Source organism: Eptesicus fuscus, chromosome 7, assembly GCF_027574615.1.
Source record: "Eptesicus fuscus isolate TK198812 chromosome 7, DD_ASM_mEF_20220401, whole genome shotgun sequence".
NCBI lineage: Eukaryota > Metazoa > Chordata > Mammalia > Chiroptera > Vespertilionidae > Eptesicus > Eptesicus fuscus.
In genome coordinates this window covers 97,343,791-97,366,062 of record NC_072479.1, presented here as the reverse complement: position 1 = coordinate 97,366,062, position 22,272 = coordinate 97,343,791, and the positions used below count along the sequence as shown (strand labels likewise).

The 22,272-nt window shown below is 51.9% G+C and overlaps 1 protein-coding gene across 1 annotated transcript in view; it reads right to left on the bottom strand.

The window, feature by feature from the left end:
* ABTB3 (ankyrin repeat and BTB domain containing 3) overlaps positions 1–22,272 on the bottom strand; it is a 258,580-nt gene that overhangs the window by 19,727 nt on the left and 216,581 nt on the right. The window contains 8 exon segments of the mRNA XM_008144713.3: positions 4,658–4,763; positions 13,221–13,399; positions 14,843–15,063; positions 15,729–15,864; positions 15,992–16,085; positions 17,944–18,045; positions 20,029–20,118; positions 21,858–22,023. Coding sequence (XP_008142935.2) covers positions 4,658–4,763; positions 13,221–13,399; positions 14,843–15,063; positions 15,729–15,864; positions 15,992–16,085; positions 17,944–18,045; positions 20,029–20,118; positions 21,858–22,023 — 1,094 coding nt within the window.

Below are 22,272 nucleotides of genomic sequence, written 5' to 3'. Positions count from 1 at the left end.
GGACATCGGGCCCCTGCTTAGCCTGGGGACCTGCTTGCTGTTGACGGGCCCTTCCCCCGGGGTTAAAGGTTTGCCCAGGAACGAAACCCAGCTGCTCCCGACCACCGGGTTTAGGCTGCTCTAAAGCATCGAGGGAGGGAACCAACCCCCTGGGTTCCTGGGGACCGACCCCCAGCTGTTGGGCCCACCCTGTCTGACTGTACCTTGAACCCTTGGCCTGGCCCCATTTTTGCCCAGACCTTGGACCCAGAACTGGCCTTCCTGGCTGATTCTCCTTACTCAGCCCTCAGCCCCTGTGCTGCCCCAGATGGTGGTTCTCCCCTTATATTCTCTGCCACCTCTTCCCATTAAGAAATTTTAATTTAAAACATACCAGAAAAGCATTAAAAAGTCATAAATCACTTGTGATCCCACTAGCTTCCAAAATTTTTATTGGTGCTCCCCCCCCCCCCCCCCCCGCCCCAAACTTTTAAAACTATCCAGGTAAAAGGCAGTTAGGCTATAGAGGAGGGCCTCAGAGTTGACAGCCACTCACTTCTCCCCTTGCTTTAAAGACTGTTAGCAGTTTGGGGTGACTTTCTCCCTCTTCTCAGCAACCTGCCTCCCTCTGCTCACTCTCTCTCTCACTCCCACTGTCCACCTCCAACCACCACCCCCATCCTGCTCCCCAAATTGCTAATATCGCCTCCCTTTAGCTCCTTTTACCATTGTTTCCCAGAATTCAATGAGATGACAGGAGGACAATGTATCACAAAAAATCAGGCGTGTGCTCGGCCACTGGTTATAGTCCCCGCCACTCCCTACTGTCTTACCCTGAGTCCATTTCACTCATTTACATGACCTGCCTGGCCCTGGAGAGATGCTGGTGTAGGACCCTTGTCACTGATAAGTCTCATCTTTCTTTTAAAGTAGGTCCTTAAGGAACCACTACTTGACAGCCTTTAGTTATCCTAGCTTGGAGTTCTGTACTGAAGATGCAAAACACTACATGTTCCCTATTCCATTTATTGATAACTAGAGGCCCGGTGCACAAAAGTTCGTGCACTCAGGGGGGGTGTCCCCCTCAGCCCGGTCTGCACCCTCTTGCAGTCCAGGACCCCTCGGGAGAAGTCTGATGGCTTAGGCCTGCTCCCCAGGAGATCAGGCCTAAGCTGGCAGTCAGACATCCCTCTGGCAGCCGGGAGCCCTCGGGGGATGTCCAACTAACGGCTTAGGCCTGCTCCCCGCCTAAGCCATTAGTCGGACATCCTTAGAGCTGCCGCGGAGGTGGGAGAGGCTCCCGCCACTCGCTGCGCTGGCCAGCCATGAGCCATCTTCTGTCTGAGCAGCGCTCCCCCTGTAGAAGCACACTGACTGCCAGGGGGCAGCTCCTGCATTGAGCGTCTGCCCCAGGTGGTCAGTGAGCGTCAAAGCGACTGGCAGTTCTGGTTTTAGGGTCAATTTGCATATTACCCTTTTATTATATAGGATTATACATATATTCTACCTTTTTTCTTTCATATTGTGAGCTTTGAGCCTCTCAGGCCTGCCTTTCTTTTCTTGTTCTAACCCTTGCAATTCCAAGGCTTGGCAAGAAAACGAGGACCTTAAAATTGCTGATGGAAGAAATCTCAGCAAGTTCAGGAGGAAAAAAACCTCTTTCTTCCTCTCCTATAGCTACAGGAAAGCAGAATTTATGCTGTGTCATTAAAACAGCCCTTGCAAATATTCGCTCTATCAAGGGTGTCTTGTAAGACACCTAGATGTCAGATTATTGCTATGTCGTAAAGCCTCTTTATTTGATTGGTCCTTATAATTTGTTGCCCTTAGAATATCTTAATTAACACCTGTTTTCTACAAGGTGTTAATTCCTCGTGGTTTGGGCACATCTTGGTTGGCTCCCAGGAATTGGGTGTGAAGAACAACGGACAACCAGTGGCTCAGCGGCTACATTCTCCATGTAGCAAGAAGTCGTGTCCCTGAAATCCACCAGTTACTCACGACAGCCGTAGAAGTACTTTCAAACATGTGCATGAATTCAGCCTTTTCACTCATTTAAGCTAGCTCACCTGTTTCAAAAGTAGTGGTTTTGCTATAGAATTTTCAGATGCTTCCATTGATCAAATGTTTCCCAGTCTTTGCAGGAAAGGGAACTAGGAAGCAGGAAAGTCACCCCAGTCTCCATTGGAAAAGGAACCCTTTAATATTAAGATATTAAAGCAGCTTTAATATTTTATGACTCCCCATGCAGCCAGGAGACAGGCCCCTGGAACAGAAGGCTCATGGGTCAGGTTTCAAGGCTGCTGGTATTTCTTTGCCTTTTTTTTTTTTCCAGGCCAGTCAACCGGCGGCAGCAGCCCCAGGATCCTCCGAATGAAATCAGTGCCTGATGGAAAGGTTTCTCCTGGAAAATCCCAGAAGCGAAAACCACAGGAGGATGGGATTACGGCTTCGGGGGACCCGGTGCAGACTCCCAGTGCCTGCCTCCTGGGGTGGCCCGAGGATGACTTTTGAGATAGGGGCTGCCAAGGGCTCGGGTGAGGCGGCTCAATGCTAGTGTCTGAGAAGAATAGAAGCGAGGACTGCTGCTCTGCTGGGAGTCAGGGCATCCGGTCTCCTCAGCTCAGGTATGTTTCCTCTGTGTGTGTGTGTGTGTGTGTGTGTGTGTGTGTGTGTGTGTGTGTGGAGGGGAGGTCTGGCTCCCCTCCCCTCTGTCTGCACTGGTCTCCATTAGAGGCACACCACGGCCTGCCACTGTCCTCTGCTCATCCCTCCTCAGGGAGCACTGGGGAGAGCTGCCACGCACAGCTCAGGCTTCTTTTATTATTTTTACTCCAATATTAGTTTTATTATATTAAAAAAAAAAAGAACAAAATTCCTACATATGAGACTCTCCTCTCCCCCGCCCCCCTAACATTTCCCATTTTATTACATTTAATATTTTGTACTAGAGGCCCGGTGCACGAAATTCGTGCACAGGGGGTGTGTGTCCCTCAGCCCAGCCTGCACCCTCTCCAATCTGGGACCCCTCGAGAGATGTCCAACTGCCCGTTTAGGTAGGATTGGGCCTAAACGGGCAGTCGGACATCCCTCTCACAATCAGGACTGCTGGCTCCCAACTGCTCGCCTACCTGCCTTCCTGATTGCCCCTAACCGCTTCTGCATGCCAGACTGATCACCCCCTAACCACTCCCCTGCCAGCCTGATTGATGCCTAACTACTCCCCTGCCAGCCTGATTGCTCCTAACTGCCCTCCCCTGGAGGCCTGGTCACCCCTAACTGCCCTCTCCTGCAGGCCTGGTCACCCCTAACTGCCCTCCCTTGCAGGCCTGGTCCCTCCCAACTGCCCTCCCCTGCAGGCCTGGTCCCCCCAACTGCTCTCCCCTGCAGGCCTGGGTCCCACCCCCTCCCAACTGCCCTTCCCTGCAGGCCCGGTCACCCCCAACTTCCCTCCTCTGCTGGCCTGGTCACCCCTAACCGCCCTCCCCTGCAGGCTTGATCGCCCCCAACTGCCCTCCTTTGCAGGCCTGGTTCCTCCCAACTGCCTTCCCCTGCTGGCCTGATCGCCCACAACTGCCCTCCCTTGTAGGCCTGGTCTCTCCCAAATGCCCTCCCCTGCTGGCCATCTTGTGGCGGCCATCTTGTGTCCACATGGGGGCAGCCATCTTGTGTGTTGGAGTGACAGTCAATTTGCATATTACTCTTTTATTAGATAGGATTAGTTTCAGGTGTACAGCATAGTGGTTAGACAGTCATATACCTTACAAAGCGGTCCCCCTGATATTTCCCGTACCCACCTGGCCCACACCTGGTTATCACCATCGTCCCTGTGCTGTGCAATGTCTCCAGGACTGTTTGGTAACTGCCAGTTTGTACTTCTTAATCCCTTTATGTTTTTCACCCAGTCCCCCAACCCGCCTTCCCTCCGGCAACCATCAGTCTGTTCTCTACATCTCTGAGCCTGTTTCTGTTTTGTTTGTTCGTCTATTTTGTTCTTTTGATGCCACATAGAAGTGAAGTCATATGGTATTTGTCTTCCTCTGACTAATATAATTCACTTAGCATAACATCCTCTAGGTTCATGCATCCTGTTGCACCCAATAAGACTTTGTTCTTTTATTATGGCTGAGTAATATTCCATTGTCTGTATGTACCACAGATTTTAAAAAAAAATCTACTTATCTATTGACCAGAGGCCCGATGCACGGAATTCATGCAAGGGGCTTGGCCTTTGCAGCCACAGTGGCTTGCCTTGGCCCTCGCAGCCTGGGCTTCGTCCGGAAGGTCGTCTGGAAGGACATCCAGAAGGTGGTTTGGCTGTCCGGTCTAATTAGCATATTATGCTTTTATTATTGTGGATGGGCACTTGGGTTTCTTTTAGAGCCTACTTGTCTGCAGGGTCCAGAGACCTTCTTGCTGCCACTGCCTGTACTCTTTCAATTATAACCTGAAAGGTTACAGGCAGTGAAAGGTAGATGCTGATCTACCTTTTCCTAAGGTACAGCCTTCAGTTTTATCACATAATCAAGGTGCTGTCCTGACCTCCGCCTGCCTGCCTCCAGTATCTACCTTGTTGGCCCTCGAACAGTCCCCACCCTTCCTTACAGCCTTTGCTTCTTCCCCGTCCTGAAGTCACAAAGCAACGCCGCGGGCAGAGCAGGGCCAGTGACACACTCACCCAGGCGCGAGGTCTGCTTCCGCTTGATCTCCGTGAGCTTGGGGATGGGGTAGGGCCCGTAGCAGTGGGTGAAGATGACACACAGCTGCTGGCTGATCACTTCGTTCTGCGGAAAAGAGAGAACAGCGCACCTTGCTGGGGGCTGTGCACACCCTCAGCCCAGTTATTGCCGGAACGCGCTCCCCAAGGGAGAGAAGCCCACAGACTTATCCCAGGCCCCAAGAGAGCTCCCCCTGGACATCGCTCACCCCGTTTGCCCGGCAGGCCCTGGAGTTGCTAGCTTGTTTGTCTACTGTCTATTTCCACGGGCTCATTGGCAAAAGCTTAATTTGTAATGAAACCCTTTTCTCTTGCTCTAATCATTTCCTGCTCACGGGAAAGCAGGTTTTGTAACTCCTAGAATAGACAGTAAGTTTTTACCCCAAACCTACTGTTACCACTACTCCAAAGTTCTGGAAGCTGCTAATGATCCTAAGACGACCCGCAGAAAGCCCTCCTAATCCCGTGACTGCGTCGCCGCTGCCGAGACTCAGGTGGTCCTGATTCAGCTTTCCTAGGAACTTGATTCTGGTGCTGAGGCCTTTCCGGATCGGGGGTGCTCAGCTGAGTCATTTCTCCAAAAAACAAGGGGGGTGGGGAGGGGAGAGTTCTGCGGTGCAGAATGTCAGCTGCCCCTGACTGCTCAGGGACCAAGGAGCCTGCTTCGATGGAGCTGTGACCTCCGTGTTCTTCCTCCTCCCCCACCCGGCTCGCTGCTGCTCACGAGTCTCCCCCCAACCGCAGGTGCGCAGGAGGGAAGCCACGAATCACAGTATTGGGGTGCTTTTTGAGTGAAGGGGTTGAAACTTGGGGCTTAAAGGGGGAGTTAGATAGAAAGACATTTACAATATATTTTAAAAGTAGGTTACAACACAGTTTGTAGCATGCGTTTTTTGAAATAAAGCCCTACGTATATATTTAGATGGACAGATCCTGACAGAGAAAGGTCAGGGAGAATAGAGTAGCTACCTTCTGTGGGATTGTGAAGCTTTCTTTTCAGCTCCCTGCGCACACCCGGCCCAGGGAGTTATATTTTCTGCAACAAACAACTGTTTGTAATAAAACCCACAAATATTATTTTTGACTTTAAACGATGGGGCTGGGGCAACTATGGGGTGTCAGTGGTTCAAGCCCTTCAGCGAGTCTACTCCTTTGTGCGCCGGAAGCAGGAGGATACAGCTCAGCACATGAAAAGCAGTCCAACCCTTTGATTCGGTGGATGAGATTCCCCAAAGGCACCTCATCACTTCAGACGGATCCCCAGAGGTGCCTGCGGGGACACGCTCATCCTGAATGGGAAAGGGACGCTGCTTTTAAAGAGGAGGCCTGATAAACAAGGACATTAAATGCTCCTTCATGTAACACCACACAGTGTGATTGCCTCTCTCCTAGCTTCATGCAGCGGTTCTCCAAGGGTGGTCCCCACGCCACACCTGGGAGCCTGTTAGAAATGCCCACCCTCGGGTCCCATCCCAGACCTTCTGCCTCAGAAATGCTGGTGTGGGGGCCCACATTTTCACACATTTTCTTTTCTTTGTTTTTTTTAAAGAATGACCTCTTTAAAAAAAAAAAAAATATATATATATATATATATATATATATATATATATATATTCTATTGATTTTTTTACAGAGAGGAAGGGGGAGGGATAGAGAGTCAGAAACATCAATGAGAGAGAAACATCGATCAGCTGCTTCCTGCACACCCCCCACTGGGGATGTGCCCACAACCAAGGTACATGCCCTTGACCGGAATCGAACCTGGGACCTTTCAGTTCCCAGGCCAACACTCTATCCACTGAGCCAAACCGGTCAGGGCTTCACACGTTTTCTTTAAAAAAAAAATTTTTTTTAAATCCTCACCTGAGGATGTTTTTTCCATTGATTTTTTTTTTTTTTTTTTTTTTGACAGAGTGGAAGGGAGGGAGGAGAGAGAGTGAAACATCAGTGTGAAGAGAGACACATCGATGGGTTGCTTCCCCCAGTGCTTGACTGGGAATCTAACCTGAGACCCTTTGGTCCTCTGGCCGATGCTCTAACCTCTGAGCCAAACCGGCCAGGGCCATTTTCTGGCGACTCCGATGCTCCCTGAGGTTTGAGAACCATCGGTTTCGTGGACTGGAATCTGTCGTGGGTCTGAAGTGGGCCGGGGGCTGTGAATGTGTTTCCTCTGGCCTAAGGCTTTGCCACTCAAACGTCCTCCATCGACCACCACCAGCAGCAGCAGAATCGCCTGGGAGCCTGCATAATGCAGACTCTCACCCGAGGCCAATGAATCAGGGTCCACAGTCACATGCTCTGCACACGGGTGTTTGAGGAGCAGACTCCTGGCCTCTAGCAGATGGCATGCCCTAATCCCTTGAGCTGTGTCTTGAGAACTCCCACCCGTGAATGTGTTACCTTATAGGACGAAGGGGAATCTGCAGGAGTCATGAAAGTTACTGATTGGTTGACCCTAAAGAGGGAGATTATCCTGGATTATCTGGGTGGGTCCAATGTAACCACACGAGCCCTTAAAATAGTGAGAGCTGCCCTCCAGGCCTCTCTTGGAAAATGCTGGGTGTTGAACTTGGGTTCCCAGGACTCAGCTGCACAGAATTAAATTCTTTTATCTTAAAATCCTCACTTGAGGATTTTTTTTTTAAATTCATTTTAGGGAGAGAAAGGGAGTAAGAGAGAGAGAGAGAGAGAGAGAGAGAGAAGAAACATCCATCGGTTGCCTCCCATATGTGTCCTGACTAGAAATCGAACCTGCAACCTTTTGCTGTGTGGGATGATGAGCCACTGGCCAGGGCCAGAACGGAATTTGTAATACCACAGTTACCAGGAGTCTCTCTTAAGATGGAGTCTGTGGATGTCGGGGCTGACATCTTTCCTCTCCTTCTCTGACCCCTCACTGTTCTAAGAAGGTACAAAAACACACCCTTTTCTTTTGAAATGAGCGCTAGGATTGTCCCCAAGGTCCTTTACCAGGTATAGGGAGCTTAGGTGGGGGTTCTACATAGTGGTAAAAACATGGGCAACGGGACCAGACGGAGCTGGGTCCGGTCCTGGCTCCTCAGCTAGCAGCTGTGTGACCTTAGGAAAAGCACTCAGCTTCTCTGGGCCTTGGTGTTCTCTTCCCAAATGAATCACCTGCTTAGTAAGGATTAAATGACCTGCTATGAGGATTAAAAAGATAACACATCACTATATGCCATTAGGTTGAACCAAAGGGAAGTGCCAATATGTGACCGTTTTTGAACTCTCCAAAGAGCAAATTCCCATAATTCAAATTAATCTCTATTTTCCTAGATTCTAAAATATCCTAAATTTACTGGAAAGAAACTCACTGCAATAAACATACACATCCATTTTTAAGACCCATTTCAAATTCAAAAAGATGAAAAAAGCCTGGTCTCAGAGAATGCGGAATGACTGTTGCTTCCCAGGGTCATCGGCAGTGAATTCTTTGTCTTAATCGATTCCTCCCAACAAACAGGCCCCGCCCCTGTGGAAAATGCTGGGCTGACCTGTCAGCCTGAGCCCCTCTCTGCTGGAACCACCTGGAAAAGTGGGGGTGGGAAGGCTGTACGGCCCCACAGGATTCCCAGGAGCTCAGCTTAGCTCCAAGTCTGTCACACGCCCTTGGAGTTGTGTACAAGATGAAATTGGACACACTGTGAACTTAAAGTGCTTTTAGATCATCACCCATTTATTTTTATGTGTACCTTCTACTCATGGCAACTGATGAGAGCTTTCTATTTATGGTAGTAATATAAGGTTTCCTTTCGAAATACATTTAAGGGAAGGTAAGATGACTTAAAAGAAACATATGAAATAAATAACAACCAGTGATTCCTATCCTTTAGGAACAAAAGGGAAATCAGACAGTCTGGGATGAAGGAACCTAAGAGAACTGGTCACCAGGATGACCCTAGAAGAATGGCTGAAGGAAGGTCTCTAAACCACAGGAAAGGATGAAGGAGGGAGCCTTGGAGCATCCGGGAGGAGGAACAGGGTAAGCAAAAATACGGACAAATATAATAGGCATCTTCTTCCTCTTGAGTTTCCTAATTATGTTTGATGGTTGATGCAAAAATTATAACTGTCTGATGTGGTTCTAAATTAGATGACATATTTAAAGATGGTTATGTCATAAAGGGAGGAGGGTAAAGGGACATAAAGAGAAGTAAGGTTTCTATACTTCATTTGAACTGGTAAAATGATGAAACCAGTAGACTTTGGTATTATGTACATACTAGAGGCCCGGTGCACGAATTCATGCATGGGTGGGGTCCCTCGGCCTGGCCGGTGATTGGGGCTGATCAGGGCCATCTTGCCCAGTCCCAATCTTCGTCCATTGGGGCTGGCCAGCTGGGGGTGGGGGAAGGGGGGTGGAGGGAGGGACCACAGGAGGTTGGCCTGCTGTAGGAGGTTGGCTGTGGGAGCCCACTGACTAGCAGGGGGCAGCTCCTGCGTTGAGTGTCTGCCCCTTGGTGGTCAGTGCACATCATAGTGACCGGTCGACTGGTCGTTCGGTCACTTAGGCTATTATATATATATAGATAATGCAATACATCAAGCAATCACTAAAAAACCTATACAGTGAGATACACTCCAAAACATTACAGACAAAAATGGAACTTAAATAAATGTCCAGGGAGTCCACAGGAAGGCAGGAAAAAGACAGATCACCCAGAAGACAAAAAATAAGATGGTAGCTTTAAACCCTAAAGTATCAATAATTATATAAAATATAAATGGTCTATAAATTCTGATTAAAAGACAGAGATTGACAGAGTGGATGAAAAGCCCGACTGCACGTTGTTTGTAAGAAACCTTAAATGTAACGTAGAGGCAAGTTGAAAGTAAAAGGACGGGGACAATATCATATGAACATTAATCAGAGGAAAGCAGGGGTGGCTGTATTAATATTAGATTAAGGAGACTTCAGAGCAAAGAAGACTAGTCGAAGCAGAGAGGGGCATTCCATAATGACAAAAGGGTTAACACTCCAAGAAGACACCGCAATCCTAAATGTGTCTGCGCCAAATGACACAGCTGCAAAACACGTGAGCTAAAAACGGAGAGAACTAAAAGGGGAAGGAGACAAATCCAACCATTACAGCCGGAGACTTGAACTCCCCTCTGTCAACTGATAGGATAACTGGGCGGAGCATCTACAGGGTACGGAAATAGGTTACAGAATATAGGATGTAGGATACAGCAGAGCTCAGCACAGTCATCAGCCAAGAGGATGTTACCGACCATCACAGAACACACCACAACAGCAGAAAGCACACCTTTCCAAGTGCCCACGGAACCTATACCGAGATAGGCCATATTCTGGGCCATAGAACAAATTGCAAACCTTAAAAAAAGGATTGAAATAATATACGTAGAATGTGTTCTCTGACCACAATGGAATCAAACTAGAAATCAATAACAGAAAAAAATCCCCAAACACTTTGAAACTAAATAACACACTTTCAAATAATCCATAAGCAAAAAAAAAAAAAAAAAGAGAGCAAGTTTCAAGGGAAATAAAAAATACACCGAACTGAATGAAGGTGAAAATAAAACATATTAAAAATTGTGGGACACAGCTAGGGTAGTGCCGAGCAGAAAATGTATAGTATCAAGTGCATAAAGAAGAAAAAAGGAACAGCTTCAAATCGATAGTCTAACCTTCTACCTCAAGAACCTGGGAAGAGAAAAGCAGAATAAACCTACAGGATCTGACCGCAGGAATATCACCCATGCTGGGAGAATGCCTGACTTCACCCAGCCACGGGAAGTTTATCTCCGTTTGCCCTCTGCCCTGCATAGTGATGTGTAATACCACATTTCACCAGAAGGGGTTGCCACTGAACCCCCATTGACAGTAAGAGAAAACCTAAGGGTGCAGTCCTAAGACTGCCGGGCCCCATCCCTGGGTCCCCCCACCCTCCACGATCAGTACAACTGCTGGGAGCAGGCTCTGGTCCATACATCCTGGCAAAGCCCTCTCCCTTCTTCCCACCCCCAGCTGCTGCTGTCAGAGCTGTTGGCTGCTCTGGGTGGGGGGCGGGGGGGGGGTAGGGTAGGGGCTGGGCTGGGCAGGAGGGGGCTGGCGGGGTGCTCTGTTTTTGGTCCGGGTGCTCACCACACAGGTAGGTTTACCTTGTGGAAATTCCTTTGCCTCCAGAGTTATGATTGGGGCACTTCTCCGTGTGTGTATATATATGTATGTCCTGTTTAAAATGATGTTTACTTAGAAACCCCATAGATCAGGTTTACTTAAAACACAGGATGCTTCGGTAATTTCTGGAATGCCCACTATATCCTGAAGAAAGAAAGGAAATTAAAAACCCGACACCCATTAGAACACCAGACCCTGGGAACCGAACGAGGAATGTTTGTCACGAAGGTGGGTTTCTTAGGTAATTTCAGGTGAAAGAAAGCCTTTTTTTATTTATTTTCCAGGTGGGGGGTGAGGGGCAGGGAGCATTTGGTTTTGAAAAGCCTCCAGCAGGCTTCACTCTAAATAGAAGTGCTGAGGCTCATTACCGGAGGCCGCGCACCTGCTCCCACTTGAGGGCTCAGTGGGGCCTGACATCAAGCATAAATCTAGCCCGCGGGGGCCCTGGACGCTGGGCTGGAGACCGTGCTAATGAGAAGACCTAATGGGCCTGGCTCGGGACCGGGCCACGTGCTCCAGGCTCAGAGAGCAGACAGGACGCTGAGCTGCTGCTGCTTGACTGTGGGGCCACCCCGCTGCCGGCAAAGGCAGCTCCACGGTCCTCTCGTCCTTCTCTCGGGCAGCCCGTGGGCCCAGCCTGGCGGGGGGACCCGTGTGGCCTTCCTGGTCCGGAGGCCTGTTTCCCCGGCGACTTCACAGGTGGCTTAGAGGGGCCCCAGGGCTCCATAAAACCTGTTCTGGGACAGAGTGGGGGAGAGGCTGGTGCTGGGGCCAGACTGCCTGGGTTCAGGCCCAGCTCTGCTGCTTAGCGACTCTGTGATCTTGGGCACGCCAGTCAACCGCTCTGTGCCTCAGTTTCCCCATTTGTTAAATGGGGGAGAAGAGTGGTATCTGTTTCAAAAGTTGCCTGTGAGGATTAAACTACATATTTTAGTAGTTGAGGACATATATATATATATATAAGTCCTCATTTCTGTCTCGAGGCAGTTCATTATAAAAAGGGTTCCGAGGTCAAGCGAGTTTGGGGAAACGCTTGCCTTGGTGAATTAGGCTATTCAAGGCTCTGCAGTAGAGACATCGGGGTAATCCAATGTTACCCTGAGGAGAGGAGGGGACATTCAGCCGCTTACATGTGGTTTTCACGGGCTCCTTGGTGCCTGGCTGCGCTGGGTGTTAAATATTTTGATGTCATCCCTGCCGAGGGGTTGGTTGCTGCAGAAGTAACGGAGGCGCCACATCCCCTGGCGAGGCCATCGTTGTGATGGGGACTATAAAGCGCTCACCCAGGGGCAATGTGAAGGGCACTCACTCATTTTCTCTTCACAACCACTTTCAGGCGGGGAAACTGAGGCAGAGAGAAGTTCTGTAACTTGACTAGGGTCCTAAGGCAAGTCAGTGGCAGGGCCAGGCTTGAACTCCTCCAGTTCGGCTCCAGAGCCCCTGCGCCCAACCACTGCGCCATCCCGTCCCCTGAGGCCCACTGAGAAGCCCAAACTCCTCAAAGCCTCCCCGGCAAACGGGTCCCCCCTGGGGCTTCCACAGCCAGTGGTGGGGCTTTTGCCACCCCTCCCCCTGACCTGGGCTCTCCACTCCATGGGTGGCCGGGGACCAGGCACCCCACAGCTGTCCATTCGCACAGTTGTCCCCCCCCCACCCCCATGCCACATGGCCCACTGGTGGGTGCTGGGTGTCTATATGGTATCATCAAACAAGGGACCCCAAAGAGATTTTGAAGAACTGATCACACAACAGCCCCAGGACTGGACTGGTTTTTTCAAGGGGTTGCACCATTTCCCTTCAATGCAGGTGCCGGCGGGAACTGGGAGGCCCGTGAGGAAGGGGCGAGTCTCGGGGTCAGCGCAGGGTTCACTGGCTTCTGTGTACCTCAAAAGCCTTCCCCAGGGCCTGGCTTCCGGGAACCGCGGCAGGGCCTGTACCCCGTTCCTCTGGGACGCTGCACCCGGTCCCTCTTCCCCCCAGATTCTGTCTGTCTCTCAGGCCTGCCCTCGTCCCAGCACCTCAGCCACACCTTCCCTGACCGTCTCGCACCTCTGGGGCCTGCGCCATTGTTTCATACCCACCTCAGTTGCCCTCGGGGTACACGTGCTGAGATTATCTCACCAGCTTTTGTGTAAATTCCCTGTGGCCAGGAGAGATCTTACCGCTCAGTCCATGTGCCTAAGTGCCTTGGGACCTCACAGGGGCTCAGCAAAGCAGCTGCCCCACAAATGACGGCACACGTGGCTTTAGCCAGTTGGGGTACACAAGCCGCCAGCCGCCATGACCACAGGGAAGCGACCCTTGAGATGGGGAACCTCAGAGCTCTCTGCCGACGGCCCGGCGGCATCGAACCCCTCGTACCTTGCTGGCTTTCAGGATCTCGAACATGAGGGGCAGGCCCTGGGTGATGAGCTCCTCCGTGTACTCCTCCTCCTGGATGGTCTTGAACTCCTTCAGCAGGCCCTGGATGAGGGGCCTGCGGTGCTGCTGGAAGGCGATCCGCAAGGACTCCAGCCACGTGTGCAGGGTCCACGGGACACCTGGGGGGGAGGGGGAGGGGGAGGGGAGGGCAAGGCAGAGAACAACCAAAAGAGAAGGCGTGTTTTTATCTAAAACGTGGCCTTTCCCCAGGACGTCACCCAGTTATGAGACCAAGAGACAGGCTTGCGATGAATAGAGCCAGTGTTGATTTCCCCTCCAGACTTGCAGAAGTTTAAATTAAAGGTCATCACTCAATTCCCTTAAGTACAGGTGTCCATTTCTTCACGCTGCTCCTATGATTAGGGGCTGCCTTTTACAACCTGGAATCACGGTGTAGAATACGGGAACCCTTACGCACACCGCTCAGGCCTGCGACATACTTCTCAGCGCTGACTCCATTTGTCTCCATCCCCTCTGCTTTCTGGGGAGGGAGATGCTCAGGGAGGGGCCGGGTCTTGCCCAGGGTTGGATGCCACATCCGTGCCCAGGCGAGAGCGGAGAGCTGGTGAAACCCACCAGTGAGCTAAGACGGATGCTTCCATCCGCATAAGGAGACATGGAGGGGTATGGCTGCTGGTCCCCTGCGCGCAAAACTCCATTTCCACCTGCAGCCACTTCATCAGGGTTCCTCCCGCAACAGGAGCCTCTCCAGCAGCTGACTGCTGTGCTGATTCCCCCCCTTCTGGTGGGGAGAGAACGCAGGCGTCTTGCTCCTGAGTACAAGCCGACCTTTCGGAGCCTCGGGCTGCTTCACTGTGCTAAACAGGCCCTCAGGGCCGGGGCATAAACGCCCCACATGCTACACAGCCCCTCTGCGAGAGGCCCTTTTCCAGAACAGCATCGGGGCCCCTCTGCAGGCCCCCTGAGTTTAAGGCCCCCGCGAGTCCTGCTATTCCCATGCCGGGGCGATGCCCCTAGACTGGGAAGGCCTGGCTAGCCTGTCCCTCAGATGCACGGAGGAGGGGGCTGTGGGCTAGCTCAGTCACGGAAGAGCCAGCCACCCCAAAGGCTTCCTGAGGGTGGCTTTGTCCCCTGAGGCGCAGCGGGGGGAGCCCTGGTAAGGAAGCCTGTCCTCGCTCTAGCCGCTGCCCGGCCGCAGCTTCGTAGGTCTGGGTGCTCTATGCACCCCAACCACTGGGAACCACCTGGGATGCTTGTTAAATATAAAGATTTCCAGCCTTTACCCATCCAGACCCTAGACAGCAGAGCTTCTGGGTGTGGGGCCTGGCAATGTGTATTCAGACAAGCTCCCAGGTGATTCCAACTCCTAACTTCCAGGGTCCAGAGTTTGGGAATCATGGAAAGGTGACCTGAGGATGGGGCTGGCAGGATGCTGCTGTGGATGGGGACAGTGTGGGACTCTCAGCACGGAGGTGCTCCAACCAGCCAAGGAGCGGTCCCCTGGGCCTGTGCGTGTGCGTGCGTGTGTGTGCATGTGTGTGTGTGCATGTGTGAGCCGGGCAGTGGTGCTGTGCCCAGGGGCGGAGGGCGCCCACACTGACCTATGCTCCTGATGTCAATTGTGACATCCACGTAGCCATGCTCAGCGCTGTGATACATGGCCTCCCTCAGGGCTCTCAGTTTGGCCTTGCTGTTGCGGCTGGCGCACAGGGGGGGCGGGGCTGTCTCCGCCAGGTCTGTCCCCTCGGCCAGAATCTCCTCCAGGGACAGGATATCACTCTTCTCCTTCTCTGGCTGGGCGAGCAGTTTGCGGAACACGTTCCTGTCAATCATAAACCCAGAGAGGAAGACACTCAGAGGTGGGGGAGGGCTCTGCCAGGGCAGGGACGGGTGGGGACCACTCCCTGGGACCAGGGAAGAGGACGGGACCAGCTCCGGGTGGCGGGTTTCAGCGTCCTGACCACGACACGGGCGCTCCGTTCTGGGGGTGGAGGAGATGGTGGGGCATGGCCGGCCGTGTTTCCTCAAGGACAACCAGGGACCTAAGTGTTTGCCTCAAGTATCCAGAAGGCTCTGGAACCCGTGGTTCTGCTTTACGTGGGGTGACGTGTAATAAAACTGATGGGATACATCCCGAGGGAATGGTAGACGGGAGGCGATCAAACAGGAGGTGATTTATTCTTTTTAAACGGATTCTTCTCAACTTCGCTTCCGAGAGGGGATGCATGTCTGATCACCAGGGGGCAGCTCATGTGTTGAGTGGACGCTGGCCAGGAGGGGACTGCACAGCTAGTCCGGGCAGATGTGTGCGGCATGAGGCTGGCCCTCGGCAGGGAGCGGGCAGGGAAGGCCACGCTGGCCGGGCTGGGGCCTGCACTGCCTCTGGGCCCCACACCCAGAGAGGCGGTGGGTCTGGGGCAGGCCTGGGAATCTGCATTTTTAACAAGCACCGCTCGGGGCCTGGGGCTCCGGCCCGCCCTAGCCTACCTGTGTCCGTGGGCTGCGGCCTGGCTGAAGGAGTTCATGTCCCCCTGGGGGGTGGTAGAAATTCCATTCCTGTGCATGGTTCCTATCAATGGGTCCGCACCTCGCTCCAACAGCAAACTAACCAGCTCAAAATTGCCTGCAAGCCCAGAGAAGGGGTTTTATAAGCGGATAAAGCAAACACAGAGTCGCCGGCACACCCGGGCCGGGGGGTGGGGGTGGGGTGGTGGAGGCCCTCGGCCAGGGTGAGAACTGGCACCCCTTACCCACGGCGGCGGCGAGCTGCAGGGGCGTCTCCGAGTAGTTCTCCTCGCCGTGCTCCACAGAGCCCTCGACCTTGGCCCCGGCGTCCAGGAGGAGCTGCGGGGGAAGAGGGGCCACGGAGATGTTGCAAGGACACGCACTGCGAGGGGGCGTCAGGAAAACTGGGGGAAATCAGTGCCATGCCAATGTTCCTGCTCTCCTCTGGGTCAGTGGCCACGGGCACAGGGCGAGGGCGGCTGGGCCTCGAGGGGGAACTAGGAGCTGCTGGGATCTACTAGAACCTGAACTACTCAGTGTGGCCTACAGGCCTGCAGCGGGAGCTGGTGGGCACCTGGGAGCTGGTGGGAAACGTGGCCCTCAGGCCCGCCCCAGACCCCCTGGACAGGAGTCTGCATTTTAACAGGCTCTCCGGGGCACTTGACATGTACACGGATGTTTCTAGAAGCACCGAGATAGAAGCTCCTGGAAACAGGGGCTGGAAGACTCCCTGTTTGGGTTGGAGAGCATTCAAGTGGTCTCGTGGAATCACAGATCAAGAGTTCTGGAGAGCACCCGGGCCAGCCAGGGCCAGGGTCCCGGGGAGCTCCGAGGACAGGTCAGCAGAGGCTGCGTTTCCGGGCCAGCAGGTCCCTGTGGCAGAGTGAGCTTCCCCAGAGCTCTGCCTCCCAGGACTCCGTTCTGTGCCTTCCCTAAGGTATCCGTGTTTCTCACGGTGAATGTGCTGTTGCTGATGCGGGGGGACCTGCTTTCTTTGCTCCCTGAGGGCGCAGCCAGGAGCGGGCTGCACGCGTGGCTTTCGTGACTTGTGCGCCTGCAGCGGGGAGGAGGCCTGACTTCGGGTTGGCTCTGCTCGGCTGCCCACTGCGCCTACTCCGGATCGGAAGGCCGGGGATGCCGCTGCTTGTTAAAGGATGGCATCTGCGCCTGCCAGGCCACCCTCCGCCCCTCCTTCCTTAGACTCCTCTACCAGGACTGGACTGCGCATGACGCTGTACAGGCAGAAGCCAGTGTGGCACGTCACACCCGCAACCTGTTGAAACATGGCTTTGCATCTGTCTTCAGGGTCCCCACCCCTAGGAAACAACAAAGGATTCCTGTGGGATCCCACCATTGCCCAGTGGTGCCTCTCACACTGTTCCCTGCTCTCCATTCATCCTCAGAGGCTTGGACCCCATCAACGGAGGCGAGTTCCTGAGGGAGCCGAAGCTCAGCACTCACTGTGGGGTCAGGCGGGGTCACAGGCCTGGCTGCTCGCCTCTCTTTTCTGATGCAGGGAAGACCACGTTTAAGATCTAGAATGTACCGGATGGCTCGCCAATGAACACCAACTCGACAACAGCCAGAGAAGGCGCAAGCAACACGCGCATGCCCGAAGGAGCTCGGATGAGGACGCCTCTCCATGCTTGGGAGCTGTCTCAGAAGACACATGCCAAGGCCCTGCTCTAGATCTCCTGGATCCGAGTCTCAAGAAGTGGGATCCAAGCACGTGTCTTTTGGAACCCGTTGCCTTGGCAACTTGGATGCGTCTTCCCACTGGTTGGAAACCGCTAGACTCTCCACAAACACCGGGGTCCCACCGAAGGGGAGGTTCCAAGGCCTCACACCAGCCAAGTTTTGTGTTCATGTTACGGCAAATAAAATGAACCAATCCACAAAGCCACAGCTCAGGCCCCACCCCCGAGCACCTGGGAACACACCTTCCGTAGGTCGGCCACTGTGTGTCGTGTGAGGCTGCATGTGGGTAGGTGATGATTTCATATTGGCTAACGCTGGGCCATATAGATCATTCCATATGATATTTTCACTCGTATGATATGCATGTGCTATATATATTTAATTGCAGTGAACCAATATGAATGTCTTAGTGACTATGCATGCTGGGGAGAGGTACAGATCTGCATAATGGAAGAGGTAAAATTAAAGGTCAGGTGTGGATAGGGAAATGCGTTAATACCTGAACTACAGGAATATGTCCATGCAACACAGCAAAAGTCAGAGCCGTCCAATGGCGGGTCTCGGGGTGGACGGATGGATATTTATGAGGAGTACTGACAACCTATAAACAAATTGAAGTTATTTTCAGAATGTGACCTTCACAACACTTCGACGAGCAGAGCTGACCTATCTGTGGCTGGGCACGCGGGAAAGGCGTAGAAAGGACACCCCCGACGGTGCCTGGGGAAGTGTTGGTGATGTCGGGTGGTGAGGAATAAGGACTCCTTTGCTTCTTATCTGGAAGCAATTAAACGGATGACCTCTGGCCACCGCGAAGGTGCCTTGGAGAAGGTGTAAGGGTGCCTTGGAGAAGGTGTAAGGGTGGCTACCACGAGCCCGCTCCCCTGCCTGGCTCCTCTCTCTGCTGCAGGAAAGGCGGTGGTTCTGAGACCTACGGGATGTCAGCGTGAGATGCCACTGCCAGTTCACTCACACCTTTAGGGGACATTCTCGGTGGCAGCAAACCCCAGGCAAGGGCAGGTCTGCTTCCAGCTTTTGAGCCAGGGAAGCCCACCATCGCATGGAGGAGTGGCACCATCTGGTCACAGCTCACCCACGCTGTCCTCAGTCCGCTCCTCTGCTGCCTTCCTGGTTGACAAAGGCCCTCCTATTTCTGGAAACTGGGCATAAAAACTCCCCTGAAAGCACCACAAATAAGCACTCTGACACTGGTCTTTTGATGTGGGGGGTCTCAAACACCCCTGGCCACAAGAGAGGTGTCTGGGCAGCTGAAGGTTGGGGTCCTGCAGGACGGGCACCCACACATGGTTTTCCCGAACATTCGGGGGCCATGTCCCCGAGATGCCTGTTTCATTCAGTGGAGCTGAGTTCACTCCTGCCCTGCAGGGGAAGCCTGGAGCTGGGAGCTGTGGGTCGGGCTAGGGAGGACCAGGGAACCCAACCAGGAACACAAGCTGGGGAGCCCTCGCAGGGTCTGCACGGTGCTTACGGATGCATAACGGGGGCAGGGGGGGGATCCCCAATACTTGAAACTTGTATGATCCAAAATGGTTATGGATCCCAAACTACGTCTATTGACTGCTTTCCTCAGATGAATATAAAACTCACTAAAAAAAAAAAAAAAAAACCACCCCAAAAGCAAATAGAAAAGCCCCCCAAAACCCACAGTACTAAATTGACAAGAGCATCTAATTTTGACTGAAAAAGGTTTCCCAGGGTTGCTGAGTTAGGACTGTGGCATACCAATTTCCCCAGTTTCCAAGGCTGCCAATATCTGGCTGCTGGAGAGAGTGGGTCTTTAGACAGCACAGAACATGGTAAAAAAAAAAAAAAAAAAAAAAGTGTGATTTCACCTATTACAACCCCCGGCATGGAAGGAACCCAATACTGAGTCCCAAACTTATGCCAGGTCCCCTCTGTATTTATTTCTCCCAACAACTCTCTGAGATGGCTGTGATTATTCTCCCATTTTGCAGACGGGGACACCGAGGCTCAGAAGCCACTTGCCCAAGCACAAAAGCACGTCACCAAGGCACGGCCAGTGTCAGAATTTGAACCCGTGTCAAATTCTAAAGCCTGCTGGGGTGTGCTTTCCGCTCCAGCACATCGCTTCAAGGAGCTTTGTGGTCAGCTTTATGACCTGTGGCTGCAACTCAGCCAGCCAGGGGCGCCAATCGGGATTCGGTGGGCAGGGGGGAGCCACGCCTCAGCTCTGGGACAGGGCTCGGCTTTGCACTTCGCAGAGGGAAGGGGCTGGTGGCTCAGCAGAGCGCTCTCTGCTCGGATCCCAGAAGGAATGGATTACAATAAGGATCAGAGACTATACACCTGAGCCAATGAAAAGCTGGTGCGCCTTGTAGCTTTGTTGGCTGTTTTTAAGTGAAACATAACATGCTCCTTGGAGTTTCCCCGGGCTGGGCCTTAGGATGGAGGAAATCCATCCGCTGGTCTGATCTCTTTGCTGGATGGAGCGCCCTGCCTTCAGCAGTGGCTCTCGGGAGAGAAAGACCCCCGCCCCCTCTCTTGGTTCACCTTCCCCTGGGGATGCCAGGCCGAGGGGCCCTGCAGCCCTCTGCACCCTCACCTCCACATTCAGGTCAGCTCCGGCATCCAGCAGCATCTGCACCATCGCCTCGTCCCCACGGACGCAGGCGTACATCAGGGGGGTCATGCCCTGCGGTGAGTTATAAACCAGAGAACGGAGAAGGGTTACCAGGTGGCTGTGTCACTTGATGCTAACATGCAAATTCTTACTTTTGCTTAGAAGGCTATCTTTGCACTCAAAATCCGGCATTAAAAAGAATAAACACCCCTAAGGTCACAATCCTCCATAGTTTGAAAAACCAAAATGGAGGCAAGAAGGGACCATAAATTGTCTCTTTTTTTGCCTTTATCGTTGCTTAAGTTGGAGGATTTTCCTTTGTCTGTCTTAGGGTGCAACAGCCCTAGGAGTGTTTGCTGAAGCAAATGGCTGATTTCAACTTTCTGCTGTTCTGCAGCATCAGCCGCTAAGCTATCTAACTGACAAACACCGTTTCCTTGACATTTTCTCTTTCTCAATATAACAAGCGTCATCTTTACTCTATTCAAGATACCGGTCGGGGTCAAGGGAAATTGGATACCTCTGAGCACACCCCCAACGTTGACATCTGGTTTGACATTACCAGTTACAAGCGAACGGCAAGCAAATGAGGAATCGCTTTCAAAAATTCCATAAGCATTTGCCCACGACTCCTGCTTATTATAAACAACGTACCCCAACCAACAGAAGGAAGGGATGGATTTTTCCATAAACAGTGTTGTGAAGGTGGGGAAATATCCGAGTAAGAAGAGCCTTATCTCACACCATCCAGTAAAACCACTTCTAGTGTGATTAGCGATATAGGGACACAATTAAAACCATAAAAGTCATCTAGGCACAAAAATAATAAAAGAATCGCAAAGGAAAATCATTACAGCACTGAGGGCATGAAATTGAAAACAAGACGAAAAGGTAAGCAGTACATGAAGACATATCTGTCACATTATAATAAGGGGTCATATGTCTAATATGTAAAGAGCTCTTCCAAGTAAAAAAGACAGTAAAGCTCCAGTGCAAACCAGGCAAAAGGTAAGTAAAAGATTCACAAGGAAACTAAGTCTCTGGAATAGTAATTTGAGATAAAAAAAAACAAAACCCTTCAGAAAGGTTGATGCGTTTGAGCCACTATTTCCACTCTTAAGAGTTTCCCTAATGAGACAATCAGGGATTTGAACTAAGATTTGTATAAGTTTATTTAGCTCAGCGTTATTGATATAAGTGATCAGAAACAACCTAAATACCCCACAACTGAGTGTGGCCAAATGAATAAATAATATGACCATGTTAAGTTGCCATTAAAAGGGACCAAAACTATTTAATGATATTGCGAAGTACCTTTCATTGCACCTCAGTGTCAGGGGCTTGGGGGACAGCTGCCTGTCTCAGAGGCTCCTCCTAGGGTCCCCCAGAATGACTTTTGTGCCTCTTAAACGTACCCTGAAAGTTTGGTGGAAATTTGTCTTAACTTGTTCTGTGATGCAGTAACAGGCCGGCTGAGCACTAATTTTAACCAGGCTGGAAAAAGAACTTGAAGGGCACATACTAAATATAAATAGGATGATTATTTGGGCTATGGAATGATTTCCTTTCTGGAATAGGCCCATTTTTCTCTCTTTTCCATTTCAGCTGCAATGACCACGTGCAACTTCTATAAAGATGAACAAGGGTATTTTTATTTTAAAAACTAAAAACTAAAAAAATATAAAAAAACATCACCCTAAGTCACCCGTAGGGGGAGCCTCTGTCCAGTGCCTGCTGTGTCCATCTTGCCATGGGGCGTCGCTCGTGGTGAAGGTGGGGGTGCGTGTTCAGACACCCAGAGGACCCTGTACCTGTTCGCTCATGGTGTTGATCCCATCCGGCCCCAGGAGAGACACGGCCTGCTTCACCAGATCCGTCCGCCCACAGTTCAGCATCCGGAAACCCAGGTCCTGCTTAAACTTGGCTTCGATGGCCACTGCGTCCAGCTTCCGAGAAGCAAAAAAGCAGTCGTCAGCCCTAAGGGAGGGAGAGATGGTCAGCTGGGTGCGGCGGCCTCCCCAGGGACGGGCCTGGAAGGCCACCAGAGTTAGGTAGCAGCAGGAGACGTTGCGTGTGCTTTTCATGTCCACTGCCCGTTCCTGGGCCTCAGTTAGAATGTGGACGTCTTGACCCTTTGTCCTGCTGTGGATCCTTCCTTCATGCAGGGAGCAAAGTATACTCTTGGCTACTATTTACTGAATGTTTCCTGGGGGCTAGGCACTATGC